Genomic DNA, 25,429 nt, shown 5'->3' with positions numbered 1-25,429 from the left:
ATTTTTCACTTTTTCTTGTCTGTACTGATACCTTTATACATCAATCTGAAAGTAACTGAAAACAATCAGAATACATTGGGCAATGAGTACATTACTGTTTCCAATTTTGATGAAGTAACTAATTATTATGTAGTATATTTTTAAAGTAACCCACCCAACCTAGTGGGTCTAGTGTTAACTTATTGTGAACAAAACAACAGTGAAATGTAACTGTCGCTCTTTTTTTCGGGGCCCCCTGGAGCCCCCTTCAAAGACCCTTGGACGCCCCAGGACCCCAGTTTGGGACCCACTGGACCATGTGGGTGTGCAGCGTCATCATCACGAGGGACAGCAGCGACGCCCTGTGGACAAATGCGGTACTGCTTTATGTCTTGGGGATTTGTCAGGTCAGTTTAGCTGTTTACGGAAACGCACTTTACGTCAACACGTGTGCGGGCTTGTTGCCTCCTCAGTACGTGCACCTCTGCAGGGAAACAACGACTGGTCGTACTTTGAAGGAAGAGGAAAGAAACATACAGAGGGCAAATGGTTTCCACTTAGGAACTATTTAGGCGATGAGAAGAGTTTTCTGTTTCCACCATGGAGAAGAAGTAGGAGGGCTCCGACTTCGTTTTGACGATTTGACCGTCTGAACTGTGCAAACCTGCAAAACTTATTTAAAAAAAAATATAGGAAGGGGAAGCTGCTTTTGACAGATTTGACAGATGCAACAGTGACTGGAGGACTGAAGTGAAAGAAACAGCAACATGATTGTGAGGAAAATACAACCAGGAACCTGCAAAGCTTGGCTGTCTCGGGTGAGTGTTTTTTTTTCTTTTAGAGTTTACTTTACACTGTACACGGCCATGCTGCTGACACAGTGGCCTACTGTTGGAATATATAGAGACACATATAGGCCACATCTAGCTAGTTCTGGTTTTGGGGGCAATGAAACGAATAAAGAGCAACTGAGTGTGATCAAGTTCCCACCTTTACCCGTCTTTCACACTTCCTATTGTGATACGCCCTGGTATGCCCTGCCTTCGGCTTGGCTTTTAGTCAAAATATCATGGAAGTGAAACACTGTTATGTTATGTCAGCAGGCATTACAGTTGTCTCTGCACTGACATGCAGAGTATAGCAGTACCTGTACATCTGCACTTACAATGTAGAAGTTTGGCTTGATCATTGTTATTTTTACTTTAATTTATGTATTTATTTTTATGGTGAGGATTTTGTTTATTAAGTTTCAAAAAGATGCAAACATTAGTAGTAGCAGTATGAAATGATGACAGAAAATCCACTACATCATACTTGTGGTTCACAGAATAAAAAGCATAATTACACAGGTGAGTACAATAAAATATAATAAAATACATACATACATAGATACAAGATACAGAATTATGTACAGAAATATGGAAACAAATTCTCTATAAAAAATAATACATAATACAAAAAAATAAAGGTAATAAGTAAAGTAAGTAAAATAATCACTTAAATAATCAGTCAAAAGTGCAGGAGCGCTTATCCAGGGAAACATTAAAGTGTTTGGTTTGATTATACTTAAATTCTGTTGCACACATGCAGTAAATACAGTACAGTAATCTCCACTGTGCCTCAGTCACACTCAGATGTCACCAACATGTCCTGAACCTGCAGGTGGCGTCCAGGCAGGAGCAGTGTTTCTCCTTGGCCGTGCCCCCCCAGCCGGTGCCCCCGCTGGCCCAGACCCTGCAGGGCTACCTGACGGCCCTGGAGCCCCTGCTGCCCCCCGACGAGCTCAGCCACACCCGCAGGATGGTGCAGCAGTTCGGCAAGCCGGGCGGCCTGGGCCAGAGTCTGCAGGAGGGCCTGGAGAGGAGAGCCAGGCACACCAAGAACTGGGTCTGTCATATCAGTGTGGGAAACCGCACACACGGACGAATGTTAGTGATGGACGTGCCGTATTTTAAGGACAAATAAAGCTGCTGTGACGTTTTTTCGGAGCGATCAGGGGTGGATGAACCAGCACTGTTGACAACATATGAGTGAAACTGCTTAATGCCGTGGTTCTCTTCCCAAAAACAAATCAACACCTGCTTCTGACCTCTTGTAGCGTGGTGAACTTTGACACCAAATGATGCTTTTTATCTGCGCTTTTCAGGTTGTTTTACTGATTAATTAATGGAAGAAGCCTAGAAGCTGCAACATTCATTATTTCACGAGATCGTAAAGATTAAACACAACGATAAATTTGACATTTCATAAATCAACCCTCGATCGCTCCAGGACCATATATCAGCATTCTGGTTGGGTCTTGACCCCTAGGTTGAGAATCATTGGTTTAAAATATATTTTGTGTCTCTAGCTTGACAAGTTCAGTATTCAACATTCAATAATTTATTGCCTTGTTCAGAAAATTGATAGGAATTTGCCTCAGTGCAACTCTTAAGACGATAGACCATACACAAAATACATAAAATACTTTAAAAATCAACCCTGGATCCCTCCATCCATTCTGTTCTGCTACTAGAGTGATTGTTGATCCTTGGCTGTAACTAGTGTGTGTACCTAACTGGGGTCTCTCCTCCTGTGCAGATCTCAGACTGGTGGGTGCAGTGGGCGTACCTGGAGAGCAGACAGCCTCTGCCTGTGCACTCGAACCCGGCCATCTCTCTTCCCAGGAGAGACTATTCTGACTGGAGGGGCCAGCTGGTGTGAGTGGAAACCTAAACACTATTATATGTTTAAATGTATCTCAGGAAGTGATCTTTTCATGGCACAGTTAAACCAGTTTCATTCTCACAAAAAGAAACACAAACACCAGGCCAAGCAGATGAAAACAATCTGTTTATTTTAGTCCTGTATCTCTGTGTCATCATGTAATTATGTTTCCAGTGAGGACACTTGGCCAGTTTGTGACCCGTACACAAACCTGAGCGAGTGTTGACAGGATCTGGATGGATACACACACACACACACACACACACACACATATACACACCTGTTTGGTTTGTATATCATCGTTGTCAGGTGAAAACCTTGTAACTCCAGTTTTGTGTTTTTCATGTTTTAGCCTCAGTTGAAGGATTACATGCTCCTCTGTGGACTGAGGAAATTCTACAACCCCTTGGTCTTATGAAATCTTTTCAAAACCAGTTATAGAAACTTGAAAATGCATGGTCGTCAAGCTAAAAACAAGGCTGTTTATCGTTCCTGAAAAGCTGACATTTTGGAGATACAGGGTTTTCACCTCACAGCGATATGCACTATTTATACATGCTCTGTTATGCATTAGTAATCCCTAAACTGCATTTGAAATTTGTGTGAACAGCCTTCACACGATACTTGACACTTCAAGCAGATTGTCCTGAATATGAATTGTTTACCTGTTGTAGGATTGAGGCACGATGGATTTGCATCGCTGAGTGTTGAAATAGCACAAATTAATAATCTGTTTTTCTACATGATAATAAAACACTGACCAAAACATGTTTGTTTCTACCCTAGGTTTGCATCCAAACTGATAGCTGCAGTGCTGGATTTCAAAGCCAAAATCCACACGTAAGTTTTTACCTGTATGATCAACCTGGGCCAAATACAAAACCTTTTTTGGCTAATTTAGCTGCCATATGGATGGGGGTTACCACATAGCACAATACAATGAATGCTAGATGGTATAGACGACCACAGGGAAGTATTTGGAAGTCAATTTAGTAAGCTTTTCTGTGATTGACAGGTTACCTGACAGTATCTGAATCACATATACTGTAATTACAATACAAGCAAATTAAAGCAAATGCTAAGAATTGTCTGCAACAATTATTTGAGCCAGGTATCAGGTATAAACTGATCACCCAGTAGTTGGTGACACAACTCAATCCAATGACTCTTTTAATCTCCTGTGTTGCAGTCACTTTCACTAACGGCTATTTCAGTGCTCCAACCTTTAGCCTGGCTGGCATTGCCCTGTATTCCTTTGGTGTATGAAGTTAATCTGTATCTAATTTTATTTGGCGGCACTCTCAGTAACAGTATCTCTCAGTAACAGTATCTGTCTCCTGCCATCTCCCTTCTGTATACTCTTCTCTGCAGACCCGGGTCAGATAGTAGTTGTAAATAAATCTTATTGTTTGTTTTAATCTGCTTAGAGGACCAGATTGGCGGGCTTTGCCATATCAAGACATATCTTATTTGCCAAACTCCACCCATCTGGCACATAGTATTTGCAAAGTGTTTCTGTTACTTCCTCCAGCTCTCTATTCTATTCTATTCTCCCCTGCTTTCCATGGCCATACCTCTGTACGGTCTCTCCCTCCATACACACAGACATGCACAATCTCTCTTTGTCTCTCTCAGCTTGAGGTGTCACATATCCATATGTGGATAGAGAGAACACGATTGTTCTCTCTGTACAAAATTACTCTCTCCCCCTTTCTCTCTCTCTCTCCCCCTTTCTCTCTCTCTCTCCCCCCCCCCTCTCTCTCTCCCTCTCTCTCTCAATTCAATTCAATTCAAATAAGCTTTATTGGCATGAATGGTAATCAACAGTTATTGCCAAAGCAGAACAATAAACAATTATGTATATATAGTATACATACATACATACACGTACATAAAATATTTTTCTCTCTTTCTCTCCCTCTCTCTCTCTCTCTCCCTCTTTCTCTCCATGTCTCTCTCTCTCTCTCTCCCTCTCTCTTTCTCTGCCTCTCTCACTCTCTCCCTCTTTCTCTCTCTCCCCCTCTCTCTCTCCCCCTCTCTCTCTCTCTCGCTCCCCCCCCCCCCTCTCTCCCTCTCCCTCCCTCTCTCTCTCCCTCAGTGGCCAGCTGCCAGTAGAGTACATGCGAGGGAAGCCTCTGTGCATGGAGCTCTTCCCCCTCCTCTTCTCCTCCTGTAGGATCCCGGGTCCTAAACACGACTACATCGCTCATCACGGCCGCTCCCGGCGCTCGCCAACACACATCACAGTGGTCAGGAACTACCAGGTGATGATGCCGCTGGATTTCTGTTTTCTTGGGGTTTTTTTTCTCTCAGCCCTTCATTGTATGCATCTTCGCATTGTTTTCCACCCTTATGGGATTTCAAGTTATACAACTTTGTGGTCATGTCAGGTCTTGTTTCTTGGCATTCCCAGAGAAAGCTCATCACATGAAGAAGAATCTTGTGCGATCACACCTACAGTTTGTTTTCTTTGGTGCGAACCAGAGTGGAAAAGTTGCTTTGCTGCATTTTTGTATTTGGTTTGTTAAGGTTCTTGCCACCCAATTACAAGCGAAGCAGGGCTTGTAAACAAAAGTCACATGGATGCAGAAGTAGCTTGTTTTGGCAACCTGTCATCCCATGAGATTAGAGACTTTGGCGGCACGAGGGAAGTCAAAGCAAATCTGATTCCAGTCCCTGTAACTTTAGCTATGCAGGATGGACTCCTTACCTTCTCTGGTTTTCATATCAGGGAAGAACACATGAAGAAATAGCTGAATATGAGCATCAGTCAAGACTGCAGTTTGCTCTCAGTTCACTTTGTTATGCTAGGCTTTCCCCGCAGCTATCAGATGTCTCCTTATATTCATACAGGCCTCCAGTCATCTCCTTATATCCATAAAACCCTTTTGTTTTGGGGTTGTTTCCTGTAGTTGGTTCAGATAACATTCTCACTCCTAATGAACCGCACCACAGTTCACCTGGAAAGTGCCAAGACCCACATTTTCAAGTGGTCATTTAATGCCACCGGAATTTGAATGGCACTGTTGTCACCTGCCCAAATGAACCGAACTAAAGGAGTAAACTCTTTCGAATAAGTCGCTCCTTGGTTGAAAGGGTATGGACTCCTCTTTGTAAAACAAACAAAAATACCCCTGATTTTTTTTTTTTCTTTGGCATTTTTGCTTTTATTTGACAGATGAAAGTACAGAGAGACAGGAAAGATTGGGAGAGAGAAAGGGGTGACATGGTAAAGGTCCCGGGTCGGATTCAAACCCAGAACGTCGCTCTCCCGTTGTACGCACCTTAGCCCACTGAGCTACCAGGATGCCCCAAATATGCCTGATTTTAAAGCAACAATTTGCAAACATCCCCCTTTTTTAAACTGATGAGCTGCTGATAAGGGAGACCTAAATGAAGGTGGTCTACTTATATCTTTTCCCTCCCACCTCTAGTTCTTCCAGCTGGAGGTGTACAACAGCGACGGCTCCCGGATGACGGAGAGCCAGATCCACGCTCAGCTGCTGAGGATCAGATCTCAGTCCTGGAAGACGGACAAAGAGCCCATGGGCATCCTGACCAGCGAGCACCGCCACACCTGGGGACAGGCCTACAACCGCCTGCTGAGAGGTACAGCACGCTGTGTATACTTCAAATACATTATCACTATATATGTCCAAAGTGTCTTCGAGAATGTGAGACAACCATTTTATAGATATAGTAGAATATAATTTGCAATGTAGACATTTAGCAGATTTACTATACTATAATTAGTAGCTGTCAGCACTATAGTCAAGACCACAAGGGAAGTCACGTCTTTTTCAAGAATATGCGATTGCTGACAGTATGTGATACTATTTTGGATGACAACTTTGCTTTTACTTTTGGATAAAAGTGTTGATTTTCTGCTTTGAAATAAGTGAATGTAGTAAATTGACCAAGGCCAAGACAGGACCAAAACAAAATAGGCTTGGGTCTGACAAGTCCAGAACCACAGAAATCTTGATTTGGGAGTACTGTACTATAGATAGTCTTGGTAGCTGTAATTACAGCTTTATTGACTCAGCACTATTCAAACTTCATCCTTTGTACAATACTGCTATGTTTGATAAATATGTCTGAAAGACTTTATTGTTTGCAAGCACAAAGATCAAGATAAAAAATTTAATAACAGAGATGCACTCATATGGCAGAAAATTGGATCTTGAAATTGTCGACTCTTAATACAAAAAAAAACACTGATGGTTTTGTTTGCCGTTAGTTTTTATGGTCTTTCTGTCTCTGTGTATCTTTCCATGCTCTCTCCATGACAGATAAACTAAACAAGGAGTCAGTGCGGGTGATAGAGAAGGGACTTTTCTCCTTGTGTCTGGATTCTCCAGTCATGAGGATATCAGATGAGAAGTATGTACCCCCCCCCCCCCCCCAGGGTAACCCTACCATTGTGCAGTCTGTTATTCTTAAGCAATAATGTACACTTGTCACTTCCCACTTCCCACTGTACACTTGTCACTTCCCACTTCTACATGTTTCCAGCTTTGTATCTAAAAAATGTGACACGCTTAGATTTGCATCTCTGAGGTCTCAAATCAATGTAGAAACTTGACTTTTGGAGCCACTTTTGCTGCGTTTCAATTCAAAATCAGACTTCTTACTAGGCAAAATGCAACAGAACGAATGGAACAAAGTCGGAGGTTTCCGAGTAGGAAACTCGGGCAAGATTTCTCAAACCCGAGTTTTCCGAGATGCAATTATCTAACGTCAGCATGGCAGCTTACACTGTAAATAGTACACTGCATTACTTTTAGCATGTTTATAATCCTCATAATGCAGCGGTATAATGCTGCGTTCGGAATAAATTGAACATTTATACCACTTCTGACCTTTACAGTACGTAATTTCTGCTTGTTCTCACTGATTGGCAGGTATGCTAGTCGAAAGGCAGCCCAGGTTCTGCATGGGGGCGGGACGTTCTCCAACAGCGGCAACCGCTGGTTCGACAAAACACTGCAGGTGAGCAGAAGGAAAAATCACATACTGTATGTCAGATAAGAAAAGGTCAGCTGATACAGACTCATACTGTAAGAATCTTTAAAAATCTCGTACCCAGCTGTGTGTGTGTGTGTGTGTCTTGGTTTAACAGTTTGTGGTGGGTGAGGACGGCTCATGGGGCCTTCTGTATGAACAAGCCACCGCTGAGGGTCCGCCGATAGCAACACTGCTGGATCATATTCTGGAGTACTGGTGAGGCACAGGGATGATGAAGGGAGAGACACTCATTTCCTACATGTTCTGGTGCTTTGTGGTATTTTACAGTATTTTGTGTGTTTGAGTAGTTTCCTACACAGAGTCCAAAATTAACATCCGCCAAATGCCCATAAAGTTTGTCTTTGGCGGTCTTCACGACTTATTTTCCATACCGCAGTAAGAAACCAGACCCCAAGAGAGCCCCGCTGGTCCCACTACCAATGCCAAAGAAGCTTTACTTTCACATCGACCGAGAAATCAAGAGGGACATCGAGCACGCCAAGCAAAACCTGGACATGTAAGCACCCGTTTCCCTCACACCCTCTTTCCCTTCTTTACCTCTCATAGCTTGCTGTCTTGTGAACAGGCTTGAGTGTAAATGCAGGGTCACTGCAGATAAGGAAAGAATAGCCTTGCTGCATAGTGTAAGCTAGGTGTTTGCTTTTGCTTCAAAATCTAACAAAGCTGAATTACAGGTGGCCTAAGCCAAAGCCACAGGAGTGTAAATAGAGCTATCTTCTCCTCTGTGTTAATGTAACCTTGCCTAAACAATGTTCTCTCGTTGGCTTGGCTGCCTCCCTGACCCCCGTAAAAGTCATTGTTGTAATCCAGGTTGTCTGTCCTGAAGCCTGCATTTTTCCCTTTGACCACATCCCTAACACAAGCGTTTAAACTGATTTCAGAGCAGCCTTAAATCAGTCAGGTGTCTGAGGTCTAAATGTGGGACGAAGCCTTTCCTTATGTGCACTGCTGATTTGAGAGGATTTAAGTGGATTGGACAGATGTGAACAATATGGCCGCCGTTCAAAACACAGTCTGTTAGAGCCCATTACAGAATTATCCATGCCTGTTAAATCTCCTTACAAATATGTTCAGTTTAGAACTCGCTTTGTTATGGGATTATGAGACACCTGGCAGTATATAAACTGTAGAAATTCAGTATTTCGCGTGGTGAAAAGGGCTAGTGTTTTGCACAGCAGAGAAAATGAATCTCTGCATTAGCCGGTCGTATGATTAGTGAAACACTGTTATAAATTACCATGTCACAGAATTGGCAATAACTACTTAGTTTGACTTTTCTGTTTGCCGCTGCCTTTTATGACACCAAATAACTATTCATCTCTCACACTGCACTGTAACCTTTATTCTTGTATTTTACACCTGTCTTACTCTATTTTAGCCTGTTTTTTTGTTTTTATTCTCTTAGCTCTTTAATGAACTTTATTTTTCTTGGTCTTTTATTTGAATTTTATCCTTTTCATTTTGTCTTGATGCTTTTAATGTTTTATGTAAAGCGCTTTGAATTGCCTTGTTGCTGAAATGTGCTATATAAATAAACTTGCCTTCCCTTGCCTTGCCTTTGAATTTCCTGCAGACTGATCAACGACCTCGATGTGAACGTGTTCAACTTCCAGAGGTTTGGCAAGGAGCTGCCCAAGCAGCACAAAATGAGTCCCAACTCCTTCATCCAGGTTGCCCTGCAGCTGGCCTACTACAGGTCAGGACACTGACATTATCACAGGGAATGAGGAAGTCTTTGTGTTATTGTTTGCAATAAAAGAAAAATCCACCCACAGATACGCTTACACTGTTATATATATTATCAATCTGTTATTTTCAATGCATTCCAGTAGTTATTTTGTGATGGTGTTGTAATTTATGTTTTTTGTTGTACCCACTTTCCCTCAACCTGCCTCGTCTACTTCTACTTCAGTTAGTGATTTCCTACATTTCCCAGAATGACTTGCGACTATCCCCAGAGAACAGGGTGAACTTGTTGCTTTCAAAATCAAAGGTCATATAAATATAGCTAGCAGGCAAACTAGTTTGTGAACATTGGGGCGTGTCTACGGTGGAGTAAATATCTAATTACTGCAGATATAGTCTTTTATTTTGTTACTTGTGGTGTTTTCACACTTTGTTGTACAGATTTCCAGTGAGTTGTGTAATGTGTCAGAAGCATTGATTTATGTACTGGAAGCGTGGTACTGTAGGGAAAAGAGCAATAGTCAGAATTTTGTGATTGCCTGATCAGTATAAAATCAGCAGTATTGTTTTTAAATCTCACACATTTGCTGTGGTTGTTTTTGTGTCCTTCCCATCAACCCTAGGGTTCACAGTGAGGTGTGTCCTGCCTGTGACATCGCCTCCCAGAGGATGTTTCGAGGAGGAAGGACAGAGTTCATCCGCTCCCCGACAAATCAAACACTCAAATTCATACTGGCCTTTGACGATCCATCTGTTTCGGTGAGAAACATAATTTTGCCATTGAACTGTTTCACTGTGACTATTGAAAGGATATTTTTAGCTTGTTTGGTGTCGGGTGATTAAATAGTAAGGAAGATGTAGAAAGAGGTAGCATAACACTTTTCTTTACTTACTGCCACATCAACTAGACAGTTGCTTAGAATTTTCTGTAGTGCGCTCTTAAAAACAAATATCCATAACACAAGATAACACCACAAAAAAGACTAAACAAGCCAGCAAATGACAACAAACATCAACAAAACAAGACAAACTAAATGGTAACACTGTGTACTCATGCTGTGTTTTCTTTGTTGTGCTGCAGAGGGAAGCAAAGCTGCAACTATTCAGAGAGGCTGTTGATGCCTATGGCGCTCTGACTGAGCAGGTAAACACCAAGTAAACCAAACTAATGACATGCATATCTGTCTTTTAGTTGCCCCTTTTCACCGTCACTCGTCCTCTGCTCTGTTCAGGCTCTTAAAGGCCGCGGCATTGACCACCACCTGCTGGGTCTGAAGCTCCAGGCCATCGAGGAGGGACTGAGCATTCCCAAAGTCTTCATGGACACAGCGTACGGACTGGCAACACATTGGAAACTCAGAACGGGGCAGGTGTGTTTGTGTCTGTGTGTCTCTGTGTGTCTCTGTCGTCTGTGTCTCTGTGTCCTTATGTGTGTGTCTGTGTTATTAGAGATTGTACAGATGACAAAGATTTGTTTACAAAAGGTACTAAAGCCCAACTAGAAGTGGGAAATGTTTTTCTTTTTTATGGTGAATGATGCAAGTGTATGAGGGGGAATTTTGTGTAAGTTTTCCTGTCATTTTGGAGCGCATGATATACCGTTATTGTAGCACATTTAGTGCCTCATCATGCATTTTGGGAGTTTCCAACAATCAAGCTGCTTCTCTTCTCTTATTAAACTGTGACATTGTGACTTGTAAATTATCCACTTCTCCAAATCCTGCCGTAAACTAACGACACGTTGATTTGATCGTAACCATGTCTCAACATGTTTTTCATTGCCTGCTGTAATTTCTCAAGTTTTACAAGTCACGTGCCATTTTGTGTTATTGCCCTTCATTCCAGCTCTATACTGTGGCCTTCCCTATTCAGATGATTGACTCTATGCCCACATCATCGTCCCACTTGATCAAAGTCGGCAAAGCCATTGATCTTGTTCCATAATCCCGTTGATTCCGTCTGCCCAGACTGTTAACTTTTGACAGAATTTACATACACAGAATTGTTCTTCATCTGTCTTTCCACCATCTAATTAACACTTCTATTGTATTGTAGGCATAGTTTAATTAGGATATTTGTGATTTGTGAATAGCGTCTGCATACTGTTTGTATGAGTCTACTCTCACTTTGGTATTCCTTTACATTATCTCATGTCAGTAATATCTCATGTTATTGTTTCTCTTGTTCCTTCAGGTGCCTGCGAACACAGACAGTGTGATGTGTTTTGGACCTCTCGTTCCTGACGGCTACGCCATTTGCTACAACCCCCAGGCAGACCACGTCCACTTCTCCATCACCGCCTTCAACTGCTGTGAGGAGACGCATGCAGAAACGCTGGCCCTCACCCTGAACAACACCCTGTGTCAGCTACAAGAGCTGCTGCAGCCTGCTGTGTAGAGCTGTGTCTGTGTCCAGGAGGATAACACAGCTCACTCTAGGAGGAGAAATGGTGGCGTTCTTTGTAGAAAAAAGGAAAAAAAAAACATTTTATTTTCTTAAACCAGCATTTGTCGCTATAGAAGTCTTGATGAGGCTCGAATGTTTTCTAATGCGTGCTGGCCTGTAATGCCGCAGCGGAGCGCTTTAGTGCTGAGAGAGCATTGACAATGACTGAACTCAAAGTACTCGGCTCTGAGGTGCTAATGCTTTTGATAAGGGATGAATCTCTTTCATTTTCTATTTTCCCAGCATGAGCTAAGCAAGCAAGTTGCATTATAGCTGCTGCAGTGGATGCACTTGGAGGAATCTTTTAATGCTGAAAGCAAAACAAAGACACTAAAGCTTGCCTGACACTCCAACATTAATCAAAGGAAGCCAAGCGTATCTATGGTTAAATTTACTGCCCTTGCAAAGGGAGGGCATCTCTAGTCATCTCTTGCTAGTCAAGAGATGACTAGTATCTGATACTCTCTGCAAATATTAAATGTGTTTCATGTGTGCTGCACTGCCTTTGGAATCACTAGTAGAACGTTTATCGAACCTGTTTATTTTGTAGGATGATAAGTCTGTGTTTGAAAAGGACCAAATGCCAGCAAGCTGGTTATTATTGGTACGATGAAATGACAGGAGCTTTTGTCTGGTGAGCTCATCTCGCTGGGCTCGAACAACCTGCTCTTCAGGGTCTATTACTGTATTATGAAATGAATGTAAATTGGCTTTTTTTTTTCCCTGACAGAGGGGCATGCTTGCAGGACTGGTCAATAAAGCCTGTTATCACACACTACTTTTTAAAATGCTTTGTGTGTGTCTGTGTGAGTGCCTGCCAGTGTGGTTAGGCAAGGTGGAATACAAACATTTCAGAGTTGTGTTTGTTTTGCATCGTTTAAAAAAAAAACGACAAGGGTGTAAAAGTCAGAAGTTGTGCTTTACAGTGATTTTTAGAACAGCTAATAGGCGTTGTTAGGCACAATGCAAAGCTTTTATATAACAGCGGTGTTAAAAAAAAAACGCACGTGTTCAACAAATGATTGATTTTTTATAATATTATAACGAAACGTTTGGTCAGTGGTCAGAGCTGTGGTCTTATTGGATATTTTCCAGCGGCTTCGAACGTCATTCCGCCAATCAGAACTGACCGATCCGGTCAGAAAGATCCTATCTGGGTTGAAAGACACTTTTGATTAAATGTAATGTATTGGGAATGAAATGAGAGAGTTAGTTTATATTCATTCAGCCAGCGGTCCCAATATTTTTTTTTTGGTCAGTACTCCCAATGGACAAGCAATAGAAACCGGAAATTACGTCACATGCGGCACACTTTGATCAAAACCGGAACAAACAAAAGGAACCAAAGCTCTGCAGCTGTGTAGTGTTTCCTAAAAGTGTTATTATGCAAGATACATAAAGGGAATGCATTAGATATAAACTGGATCATCGGAGGGACGCTGAAGATCTTCAGTTCATCTGAAATGCTGCTGGAAAAAAATTGGGAATGATGATAGCATAACATTAGCCGAAAAAAATCAAGCATCAGGCTTTTTTATTTTATTTTAGCAATTGTTATTTCAAAATTTTAAGGATTTTAGTCAGGTTTTTTTTTTGTTTGTTTTGTTTTGATTTGAGCTATAATGAAAGGCTCCCATTCTGCCGTCTCCAGCCGGAGGAGCAGCGGGGCGGCCGGGCTGCTGTGGCCGCTGCTCGGCGCGTGTCTCTGGGCTGCTGTGGTCGGGTACAAGCCGGTGATCATAGTCCACGGGCTGTTCGACAGCTCGGGGGATTTTGCTACTTTACAACGCTTCATCAACGAGGTGAGTCATGGAAAGATGGTTTAGCGTGTCTTCTCTGCACCTCGTATGGGCCAGTTTGCAAGAAAGTTATATAGGAATTTTTATTTATTGAGTTGAATCAATGTTCATCTTACACGTTACATAGGCTACTTAGGCCTTATAGATTATGTCACCACCACAGACACACTGGCAGTAAACCTACACTATACTATATATATGTATGTATGTCATATATGTATACTATACCACATTATTAGTATTGATTTCTATGGTATAGTAAATTGGTAGTATTATGTGAAGTATAATAGTTTACTACATTATCATTACTATATGAGAGTAAATGTGTAGTATAGTAACATTAAGTAGCCTATATCGTAGTTAACTAAACTATACTGTAGTAATCATTATAGCATAGTAAAGGTACAGCCATTTAGTCATGTATAGTCTATTATAGTTTAGTACAATATTCTATAGTTTTCACTGTAATAAACTACTATGTAGCCTGCTATAGTTAAATATATCATACTGTTGTCATTACCGTAGCAGAGCAAAAGTTTAGTAATGTGTAATATGAAGTAAACTATACTGTAGTAATCATTATAGCATAGTAAAGGTACAGCCATTTAGTCATTTATAGTCTATTACAGTTTAGTACAATATTCTATAGTTTTCCCTGTGGTAATCTATAAAGTTTTATAGGATTTTTATATGGGACTGGCCAAACCATTGCTGATATAGTCTTTTTTTAATTAATTGAAGTTGTCAGTGGGTAGTTACAGTGATTATTTATTGACAAATTTATTTTTGTAAGCCCATAAACTATCATCTCGTCTTTATTTCTCCATGCCTACCCACCCCCCACACACTCACACCCATCCCCCACCCCCTTCCCAAAAACATTTACACACATGAGAGCTGCAAGAGCAACAGTAACTGATTAGTTGGAGATAACACTTAAATAAGATCTAAATAATGACTGCTGTATTTTATTTATGTTTACTGGTTATTGCTGCTCTGCATGTCTGCATGTATCATAAGTTGGTTGTGGTCAGTATTGCTTGGCTGTGTGTTGATGTGCCGAAATGGTGTTTGTTGTTGCTGTATTGTTGTGCTGATGTTTTGCTGTTTCCTATTGCTTTGCATGGCTTGTGTTCTGTCTTGATAATTCTTGTTTTGTTGCTGTTGCTGTCTCTATGGCGTCTTGTTCTCTTTGTTCTGTACATTTTTATCATTTTATAGGTTTTAAAACATCTCACCAAAAGGACTACAGTTGAAAATTAGCCAGCTGGCTAACACTGGCACATTTACAGAAATGTTGATTAATGTGTGTTGTCCTTAAATAAATAAATTAACAAACAAACAAACAATGCAGTGTGTTAAGAAGAGGAAGTTTTGTGGGATGCCAGCACGGTTCAGGACGTTAGGCCAATATCAAGTTCCCCTTTTTTACCCCAACAAAGCTCTAGCGTGAAACCATATTACCAATATTTCTGGAAAAAAAAAAAAAGATAAAATAAAAGGATAAATCCAGACGTCTCTCCCTAGATACGTATTATTTCCCGCTTAACAAACATACTACAGAATCATCAATATTTAAAGCACACCCTGATCAATTAGTAGTTAAACATTCCATAGGATAAGCTGTGTTGGTATTGATAACACAGGCATCTGAGGTGTTAGAGACCATTAGACCAAATCATCATGGATCAGCTTTGCTGCTTATAACCTGAGATCAGCATGCTGATTCTTGTTAAACTCATTTAACGCAACATACTAGAATATCAGGAGTTACTGAAACACAATGCCTCCATGCCAGCTTAACACACCCTGTTTAATAAGTTATGCCATCTCTCTCTCTCTCTTTCTCTCTCTCTCTCTCTTGCAGTCTCATCCTGGAACCAATGTGTCGGTCATTGACCTGTTTGACAGAAGCGCCAGCCTGCAGCCTATGTGGAAGCAGGTGGAGGGCTTCAAGGCAGCTATTTACCCCATAATGCAAAACGCAGCAGACGGGGTCCACTTCATCTGCTACTCTCAAGGTGTGTGTGTGTGTGTGTGTGTGTGAGAGAGAGAGAGAGAGAGAGGACAGAATGAGATTGCCAAAGCATTTGTACCAGTTGGCCTTTTCAGACTGGCATTATATATATGTATATATATTTTTTTATTCGTTTATTTGTCAGGGACAATGCAAAACAAACATTGTAACAGGTTACAATAACATGATACAGATGTGTTGCATATGGGATTTCTAGCCAAGGCTAATTTGCGACCCCTGTCCCTAGTTAGGCGTTTCTACTTAAAAATGGTCATAACATATCATCATTACCAAAAGTACATTAGTTAATTGAGCAATATTCTGTAAATCTGTAGATGTTTCACTCTATAAAATAACTGTCTTTTTTTTTTGCTGTTTATCTTTTTATAACACATAAGAGTCATAATAGTCACATGCTGCTTTCCATCCAAAGTCGGAAGTCGGAAATTCTCAGCCGGTAGATCGTAATCCAGCAGCCGAGCTCGGAAAAACCAAAGAGGAAACATGGAAGCCTGCCAGATTATCTGTGCCCAATGTAAACTACTGTTCCCCAACAGCTAAAGTTATCTTTATGATATTTGGCATCGTTACCCAGCTAGTTTGCATAGAACATTAGCATCTGTATGTGCAAACTTTACATTTCAAATTAATATGTTTAAGTATTTACCACACTGTGTTTTGATAATGTTAAAGTCATACAATACTGAAAATCAATCTTATGTGTATTTTGAGGCTTTTAAACATGTTAAAAGTAATGCTGAGTCACATTCACAGTGTACGCCGCCATGTTGATGCAGTTATCACATCTCGCCATATTGGCATCATGTGATTTCCCACTTAAAATTCTGACTTGAAGTGCTGTTCCTTTGCAAGTAGGAAGTCAGAATTTCCGACTTTCCAACATCTCTGGAACGCAGCATCACACACAGCAACTGTTTCCTTCCCTTTTTGACCTCCTGTGTTGTTGTTGTTGATGTTGTCGCAGGCGGGCTGATCTGCAGGGGGATCCTCTCCACTCTGTCCGACCACAACGTCCAGTCCTTCATCTCTCTGTCCTCGCCGCAGGCCGGACAGTACGGAGGTGGGTTCAACTTAAGAAGCCAACGGGAATAGAGAGGATCGGTATCAGTTCATACACTGTATCATGTGCAGTGTGGGAGTAAATGGGAATGATATTGCTGTAAATACATATCCTCTCCTAACAGAAGATATGAAGGGAATTTTAAGGGAAATCTACAATTTGCTTGCCACCTAACCCCCTTCTAAAATATGAACAAATCTCTTCCCTCTCTCTCACTCCAAACATAAACTAAAAAACTATCTGAAAGGCAAGAATGATAATTTCAAACACGTTAAGGACTTAATCCCCACTTTGGCCACAGTTGTCTGAGTTTCTGTCTGAGGTTTGTAAGAAAAAATCCTCCACAGAGACTCAAATTCATGTCGCTAAATTATGCAAACATCAATCGTATCTATTGTCGGTCTGGTTTCTAGGTGCAACTTCAGAGCTTGATATTTATCCCTGCTGTTGGCCTCTTGTTTCTTCCCAGACACGGACTACTTGAAGTACCTCTTCCCTCAGTTTGTGAAATCCAACCTCTACCACGTCTGCTACACCTCAGTAGGACAGAGGATATCCATCTGCAACTACTGGAATGGTGAGTCAGGAAAAGACAACGGCAGGAAAAGTTCTAAAATGTAGTAAAATATTCTTTTGCTTGTCAAGCTTGAACATGGGATTTTCAGTGGGCTTGGAAGACCGTTTTTTCCCAAGATTATATTGGATTCAAACCCATGAATATAATAAATAAGCTGTGTCTTTGATCGCTGACCCACCAGGAGTTACTTATTGACATTCTGCTTGTTTGTTCTCTCTCTGTCTCCTCCAGATCCGCACCACAGAGACATGTATGTGAACAGCAGTGATTATTTGGCTCTGCTCGACAGCGAGAGGCCTAATCCCAATGCAACAGGTCAGCAAATTCTTCACGGGTGATACTTGTCCATCAGTTTAATGCTTTTAATTATCAGTGGGTTTAAGTTTTTATCTTCTTTTTGAAGTAACATTATCCAACTTTGACCCGTTACACGACCCATGAAATTGAGTATCAATAAGTAGGAAAAGGTTGTTGTGCCTAAGAATTTGTCCATAAATAACTTTGACTTGCAGATGTGTCGATTAGAAATACAAATTGTAATGAGTAGATGCTGAAGAATTCACACACTGCTGAATAATAGGATCACAAAGATGTAAAGATATTAATTCTCCTGTTATTTTACATCACAGATGCTCCAAATAAAAAGTTCACAGTGCTCAAATGCAGAAGGGCTATAAAAAAAACTTTGAATCAAACATTGAATCGATTTCATCTTCCTCAGTGACACGATATTTCACACAAACCCATCACAATATACAGTATATAGAATATACACACATCTGATCAACTGGCATCAATTACACATGGCAAGTAACAAAGTGTAATTTGTCGATAACAAATTATCTGGATCTTCAAAGTGACGTCCTTTGTTTACATTCATGTACATGTTGTTATTGATGCCATTCTCACACGGACATCGTTATATCAAGGATGTGTGTTGTGCACAATGCATTTCAGCCTCTGAGTAGTCGTCTAAAACTACATGGAGTCACACTGTGTTTAACCTGTCACTCACAGAGTGGAAGAAGAACTTCCTGAAGATCAAGAAGCTGGTGTTGATTGGAGGGCCGGACGATGGAGTCATCACCCCCTGGCAGTCCAGGTGAGTTGGTCCCCTGTCCTGTTCTGGTCCTGACTTTCTCAAAAGCATTGTGGTGCTGATGGTCTTTCCACATCGAGAATGATTTCATGTAAAAATTTGGACGTGGATAAAATAAAAAAAATAGGAGTAATTTTTGCAGAGTTCTAGCACTTTGAATTGTAGTAGTCAGAGGGAAATCTTCTATATGTTCATGTTCATTCAAATTTTTTACATTTTTGTGCCATATACTCCAACTGCACTGATATTCTGTCTTTGGCCTAATACTAATACCCTAGTACTAAAATACTTTTGAGACCCAGGTCAGTTCAGTATGTTGAATGTTATGCTTGCACTTCTGTAACCCTGATGAAAGCTATTACAGCTGAAAACACACTGGTTGTTACCATTACAGCCTTTTCTGTTGTGCAGAATGATTTATTTTTTCAGTTCACATTGATTCATGCACTTTGGCAGAGCAGCAAATATGCAACAGTTTGTTTGTTTTTCCCTCTGATCTATTAATTTTCAGTACACAGTCTCACATTCTGTTCATGATTCTATTGTATATTTATTTTCATCCAGGTTTTTTCTCATGTAATATAAAATTTTCTATTATCAGTGTAGGCCTTGTTTCCCTCCATCCAACACTTGGTCTTTCTAGGTCTGACTGTGTGATTCCTCCCTCTGAAATAATCCTCTCTGACTTTTCCTTTTCAGTCAGTTTGGATTTTATGACGACAACGAGACCGTCGTCGAGATGCAGCACCAAGATGTGAGTGGAACAAACTCTCTTATTTTCAGTCTCCTGATGGGTTTAATGTTCAGTTATGCGTGTCTTATTTGTAATAAGTTATATGTTATGTATTGAATGTTTAACATATTCTGCTGATATAACTACTGGATGATGGTTTCTGTCTTTTTTTTTTGCATTTGTTTTAATGCCCTTTATGATCTTTTCAATTCTTTAAAAATGATTTTGGTATAATTTCATCCACTGTTTTTCTGACACAAAGTGCATTGGGGAAGATTCAGTTATAAAACCCATAATAGATGACCTTGCCCTCCTGACACATGTTCCTCTTTTTGCTGTTCCAGGTGTATCTGAGGGATGTTTTCGGTCTGAAGAGCCTGGCGGCTCGCGGGGACCTGATCCTGTGTTCAGTGGCCGGAGTCGAACACGTCTGGTGGCACTCCAACGAGACGGTGTTCCACACCTGCATCGAGAAGTGGCTGGTGTAGAGGGAAATACTGGATAGCACAACCACACACACACTCACACTCTCACACACACACACACACACCACACACACTGTTACACACAGGTTTTTTAACTCAGCAATGTTGTGAAATGCTCTTACTTCCACCATGTGTGAAAAAACTCTGCCTCCACAACCATTTTATAGCATATTTTCAAACATTTCTGGTTCTTTCCTTAAAGGGAAACCAAAGACAGGGACTACTTTTCAATTTGGACTGACATCTACTGGGTAAAACATCATGCTATTGCAATCTGCTGTGGTGTTTCTGCACTGCACTTCCCAGAAATCACTTGGTAACCAAACAGTGTCGCCAGTATTTTGACATCTTTTTAGATGCGAAGCACCTCATGGATCCATAAAGTGACTCTCTCACATATTCATTCATTCATTCATTCATTCATTCATCCATTCATCCATTCATTCACAGTTAGCCTGTCTGCCCCTAGTGGCCGTTAGGAGGCTGCTGAACTGTGTAGGCTGCTTCGCATCTATGGCCCTGTGTGTCCTTGTTCCTTATATTTTCTGTTGATTAGGTTTGGGTTTCTGTAGGTACCGGCCTTTTCTTGGTCGTGCTCATGCGAACTACCGACCTCTTCTTCTTCTTCTTCATTTCAAACAAACCACTGTTGCTGCTGCAAGAAACATAACCCACATCACTCCTTGTCTGCCAGAGGATTTTTCACGGAAAACACCCAGAGCGGGAAATGTAAAAGCTTTCATGAACTGGATTTAGGTTGAATCGCTATTGTGTTACATCAATCGGCGATAGAGAGTAGCAAAACGGACATTTATTTATATGAAAATGTTACGGTTTATAACTTTAACATGTCGAGCCCACATATACATACATTCTTGCGTGTGTATGTGTGTGTGTTTGGTCACACATACCTCAAAGTTACCACACAACACAACAGTGCCTGAGCGACGTTCTGTCATCCTGTCTACATGTACAGACACACACTGCCCCGCTCATCTCAACGATGGAGTGACTTGTATCTTTTTTGTTTTCTTTTTCAATCCTGGAGAGTGTAATTCCTCCCCTGTGTTTTAACCCACAAACCTTTTAATGTGTGCGGATCATGAATGACGTTTATTATCATTGTCATGCAGTGCTTTTTCAGCTTTTCTCTGAGCTATCGCTGTAGTAGATCAAGCCTTAAATGTAGACTATTTCCCACACACCTCAGTGTTTCATTTCCCAAACCGAAGTGCTATAACACACTGCCTTTAGTGATGGTGCTAAAAAAATAAATAAAAGAGGGGATGGTGGGGTAGAGACGGATGCAGAAAAGCCGGAGAGTGGCAGTGCTATATTAGCATTTACCTGTCCACCAAACTATTGTACGTGGCATTCTTTACCTCCCATTGCATTTAGATATCTCAGGCGTTTGAGCAACCTTCTTCTTCGTCTGTCTCTGTCAGAAAGGGATTGATTTTAACTATTTGTGATATTTTGAATGTTTATGCCTCTCTGTTGTATTATAGGTGTTTGACAAAGAAGGGAAATATCTGTTGTATGTCAAAGTGAAGAAGTGAATTACCATGGGAATTGCACAAAATGGTTACAGATTTAACCAGATATGAACCATGAGGGGAAAGGGATGAAGATGGGATGATTTGCTGAAAAACCTTTGTAAATGTTTTCAAGTTGTTAGATTTACAGTATTATGTATATGTATTTTATTAATGTTGCATTCTTGGTTTTATGTGTGCTTGTACAAATGAACTGACCTAAGTTGTTATGGAATTAAGGGATGACCTCCTCTGTTCAGTTTTATTGGTGTCTAATCAGACATCAAATGTAAGCATGGAGACTTTTTTTTTAACCAAGTGTTGCAAAAAAGAATCTACTATTTTGCCAGTGTGCGCTACAATTTCTACAAGATTCACAGTATATGGTCTGTAACTGGAAAGTTTCAATTGTCAAATCCTCAATAAAGATGACAGTTTTGAACTCTATTTTGGTTTATTCAGTTTTATGAAAGGGATAGTCCTCAGTTGTGATTGGCTGAGTGACGTTTAAAATTGAAAATACCACATAAAAGTTAATTTAAAGATTAATATAACTATTTTAATGCACCAACTTTTATATGTTATGATTATGCGTTGTACTTATGCTGCTTGTTTAGCTACTGCTCAAGAACTAGTTTGCTTGGCGGAAGGATAAAACGTAATCATTTTATTATCAGGCTACTCATAAATGTATTCTTTCTTCCATTTGATAAAAACTCTACTCCACTTTAACATCGCATCGGAGATGGTGCAAAATCACTGTAAAGCACGCGGCGTCTCGTGGCTTCTTGCTTCATTTACCTGCCCCATTTCAATACCAAAGGACACTGGAGGACCCAAGGCTTCTGTGGAAAAAGACTACAAATACATAAAAGCCCTGCGCAGCGGAAGTACCCCGCCAGCCCACCGGATATCTGCACGAGGCGCCCCATGAAGGCCCTTTTCCGTCTCTGAGAAGTGCTGTACAGAACGGCAGACACAAGTGAGTGACAAATTCACCTTTTTGCTGCTTCAGATGCCACCAAAATGAGTATTGTCGGATAAATAGGTGCGGTAACAATCCCCGTTTACGATAAATGAGACAAAAGAATCGTAGTTCGGCAGAAATCTTGTTTTATTTCCACTAAATGTTGCCTCCGAGCACAACAGCGCAGTGCGTTAGCATGCGGCTAACTGCTAGCACATGTGGATGCGGCATGTTGACCGGCCATCGATAGTTTTTACAATCAATATCCCATTACACGCAGCCATATTCTCAATATATTCACTCTTTTCACTTTAAATTTGACCCTATGTGTGATTGGAAATGTGACGTGTAACGTTAGTTCGCACACGTTTGGTTAGCTTGCCAGCTAGCTACGTGTTGCAGGCTTCAGTTCAGGCCCTGCTGTGGAAATGTGGCTCCGCTTTTAGTTGAGTACTGACATTTCAGTTAAACTTGCTGTGGTTATGTGAAAGTGATCAGCTATATGCAGAAATTATGATATAATGTTATACACACTGTTGCTCACTTTGCCTGACAGATGGATGTAGCTAATGTTAACCAAAGTCAGTCCTGAAGCTTACTTACCTCGATGGCAATTAGGATCGAGACGGCTCTTAGTTTGGAAATACACACACCTGGATGCCATCGGGTTTTCCTGTGGATTTCTTTAGCCTGTCACATTGCAACTTACCCACGGTTGTTTATCCTCAGTGACTGAGTCGTGGGAGACTGCCCCAGCCGTGGCTGAGACCCCAGAGATCAAGCTCTTTGGGAAGTGGAGCACCGACGATGTCCAGATCAATGACATCTCCCTGCAGGTGAGAAGCATGAGAGTTATTGTCTTGTCTAGCTGTTAAAGTACTTTGTATCACCTGTTTACTGTGTTGTGAAGCGAGGCTAGAGTCACGCCTGGACACTGCCAGTTGTCCTGGTGTGCTAGAGTGCTCGCAGAGTAAATATCTTTGCTTATTCATTGGCTGTAGTCTGCTGTGACCCAGTCAATCACCAACTCAGATACACTACCAGTTCTCATTAATATCCCAACACGATTTCACCCAAAGGTGCATAAACTGTAAATATTAAGTGCCCCCCTTTTCTCTACAGGATTACATTGCTGTGAAAGAGAAGTACGCCAAGTACCTGCCACACTCTGGAGGACGTTATGCCGCCAAGCGTTTCCGCAAGGCCCAGTGCCCCATCGTGGAGCGTCTGACCAACTCCATGATGATGCACGGCCGCAACAACGGCAAGAAGCTGATGACCGTGCGCATCGTCAAGCACGCCTTCGAGATCATCCACCTGCTGACCGGGGAGGTGGGTATAGTATGACGAGACGATTGTATTTCATTGAGTCCTTAGAGATGACAACTGTGTCTCTCGGACCATGGCTGTGTTTCTGATGGGTCTCCATATGACAAGAATGGTATGTTTTAAATAAGCTTGAATCCCAGGGTAGGACAAAATTTCTCGCTTGGTTCTCAGACTGAAAAGGTTTAAGAATGTTTACTTTATTGTTGAATGCAGCTCCTGTGTTTTGTTTCGCATGGGGCCTTTGATGCCCATTTTTCATTATTGATATATCTACATTAATTTGTCAGTTAATTTAACTATGGATTAGTATGCCTTGAGCTTGTATTAATAGCTCTATGGGTCAAATTTAGTTGGTATCCATTCCATGACTGTGCGTTTCTTGGTGTGAAGTTTCCACATGCAACTTATTGACTGACCCTCTGTTCCCATTTTCGTCCTCAGAACCCCCTCCAGGTCCTGGTGAACGCCATCATCAACAGTGGACCCCGTGAGGACTCCACCCGTATCGGTCGCGCTGGTACCGTCAGGAGGCAGGCTGTGGATGTGTCCCCCCTCCGCAGAGTCAACCAGGTAACCTGTCTAGATGCTGCATTGACAGCTAAGGCCTTTTATTGCTCTACCCCATCTATGTTGAGTCTTTCTAAAATGGCTCAGGTAATGTTTTGCTTCAATGTCTCAACAAAATCCTCTTTCCTTCAATTAAAGATGGTGTGAGGCTTGAACAGATCTCGAAAAATGGACATGAATTGTATCTGATAGATGCATCTTCAGTGTAGTGAACATTAACCAGAGATAGAATTTACAATTTACGTTAAGTCTGGCATAAACCACCTTTAAGCCCAGAAATACTATGAGCAAATTGTTCATCATCAGATATTCAATCAATCGTTTAGTCTATAAATTGCCAAAAATAAGACAAATGCCCATCAATTTACCAGAGACCACATTGAGTCTTAAATTTGTGTACTTGGTCTGACTAGCAGCCAAAAAAACCCTATGTATTCATTTTATAATCATATGAAACAGAGAAAATGAAGCAAATCTTAGCATTTGCGAAGCTGTAACTAGCAAATGTTTGGTATTTTTACTTGACAAATGACTAAAACGATTAATCAGGTTATAAAACTATAATCTGTTAATTTCCTGTTGATGGACTTATTGTTTCAGCACTGGTGTATTGCATGCGTTAAGCGAGGCTAGAGTCACGCCTGGACACTGCCCGTTGTCCTGGTGTGCTAGAGTGCTCGCAGAGTAAATGTCTTTGCTTATTCATTGGCTGTAGTCTGTCGTGACCCAGCCAATCACCAACTCAGATACATTACATTTCTAGGCTCTGTTCATTCCACTAAAGTGATTTTGTCGATCCGTCTCACCCACTAATGTCTCGCTCTCCCGTCTCTCAGGCTATCTGGCTGCTGTGCACAGGAGCAAGAGAAGCTGCTTTCAGGAACATCAAGACCATCGCTGAGTGCCTGGCTGATGAGCTGATCAATGCAGCCAAGGTAACATTTCATCCACTTAAAACATGACCACACTCTTATTCATCACACATTTGTTGTGCATCATGGGCAGTCTTGTTCCACAGTTTCCATTCAGTTAAACAGACATGTGCAACACCTTCATTTTTACACATAACATACATATCATTTTGTATACTGTCACATTACACAAAATCCCTTCCCAGTCCTTATGCGATCAACTGGTCATTGAGAGACAATGGCCAGTTTGAGCAAGACTGGTTCACACTTGTAGTTTATTGTGCTGTGAATGTTTGGCATTTGTTGATAATCAAGGTATATTAAACATATTTTTCCTCCCATTCAGGGTTCATCCAACTCCTACGCCATCAAGAAGAAGGACGAGTTGGAGAGAGTGGCCAAATCCAACCGTTAAATATGTTTGTTGCTTTCTAAAAAACCAAGAAATAAATTTGAAGAAACTTCTGTTGATTTCATGAGTGATT

At 41.1% G+C, this 25,429-nt stretch overlaps 3 protein-coding genes and 2 non-coding genes across 6 annotated transcripts; all 5 read left to right on the top strand.

Moving 5' to 3' along the window:
• Positions 1-480: 480 nt before the first annotated feature.
• Positions 481-12,622, top strand: cratb (carnitine O-acetyltransferase b). Of its 2 annotated transcripts, none has more exons than XM_071527492.1 (15): positions 481-797; positions 1,642-1,866; positions 2,560-2,678; positions 3,472-3,525; positions 4,784-4,949; positions 6,120-6,294; positions 6,978-7,068; positions 7,590-7,677; positions 7,808-7,908; positions 8,090-8,209; positions 9,287-9,409; positions 10,023-10,158; positions 10,481-10,543; positions 10,632-10,769; positions 11,593-12,622. In XM_071527492.1, the coding sequence occupies exons 1-15, from the start codon at positions 747-749 to the stop codon at positions 11,794-11,796; spliced, it is 1,854 nt and encodes a 617-aa protein (XP_071383593.1). In that variant the 5' UTR covers positions 481-746; the 3' UTR covers positions 11,797-12,622. The 2 variants fall into 2 exon arrangements, with proteins under 2 accessions (XP_071383593.1, XP_071383594.1); XM_071527493.1 differs by having other exon boundaries at positions 481-803.
• A 591-nt stretch (positions 12,623-13,213) lies between these two features.
• On the top strand, positions 13,214-21,595 carry ppt2b (palmitoyl-protein thioesterase 2b). The gene is made up of 8 exons (XM_071527500.1): positions 13,214-13,646; positions 15,511-15,664; positions 16,646-16,741; positions 17,211-17,318; positions 17,550-17,633; positions 18,336-18,420; positions 19,117-19,171; positions 19,495-21,595. The coding sequence occupies exons 1-8, from the start codon at positions 13,467-13,469 to the stop codon at positions 19,636-19,638; spliced, it is 906 nt and encodes a 301-aa protein (XP_071383601.1). The 5' UTR covers positions 13,214-13,466; the 3' UTR covers positions 19,639-21,595.
• A 495-nt stretch (positions 21,596-22,090) lies between these two features.
• rps5 (ribosomal protein S5) lies at positions 22,091-25,409 on the top strand. Its single transcript, XM_071527489.1, has 6 exons — positions 22,091-22,152; positions 22,867-22,973; positions 23,260-23,469; positions 23,908-24,036; positions 24,870-24,968; positions 25,291-25,409. Coding segments are annotated over exons 1-6 (615 nt in total). The 5' UTR covers positions 22,091-22,151; the 3' UTR covers positions 25,360-25,409.
• LOC139650768 (small nucleolar RNA SNORA3/SNORA45 family) lies at positions 23,046-23,177 on the top strand. The gene has a single exon (XR_011695660.1). It is a non-coding gene; the product is annotated as a small nucleolar RNA SNORA3/SNORA45 family (small nucleolar RNA).
• LOC139650766 (small nucleolar RNA SNORA3/SNORA45 family) lies at positions 24,656-24,787 on the top strand. The gene has a single exon (XR_011695659.1). It is a non-coding gene; the product is annotated as a small nucleolar RNA SNORA3/SNORA45 family (small nucleolar RNA).
• Positions 25,410-25,429: the final 20 nt, after the last annotated feature.

This window comes from Centroberyx affinis, unplaced genomic scaffold (assembly GCF_046629955.1).
Source record: "Centroberyx affinis isolate AG114_WGS23_722 - 3 ecotype Tasmania unplaced genomic scaffold, CSIRO-AGI_Caff_v1 ptg001542l_1, whole genome shotgun sequence".
In the NCBI taxonomy this organism is placed as follows: Eukaryota; Metazoa; Chordata; class Actinopteri; order Beryciformes; family Berycidae; genus Centroberyx; species Centroberyx affinis.
The sequence above is the reverse complement of the archived record's forward strand: the minus strand, read 5'-3'. Positions and strand labels throughout refer to the sequence as shown.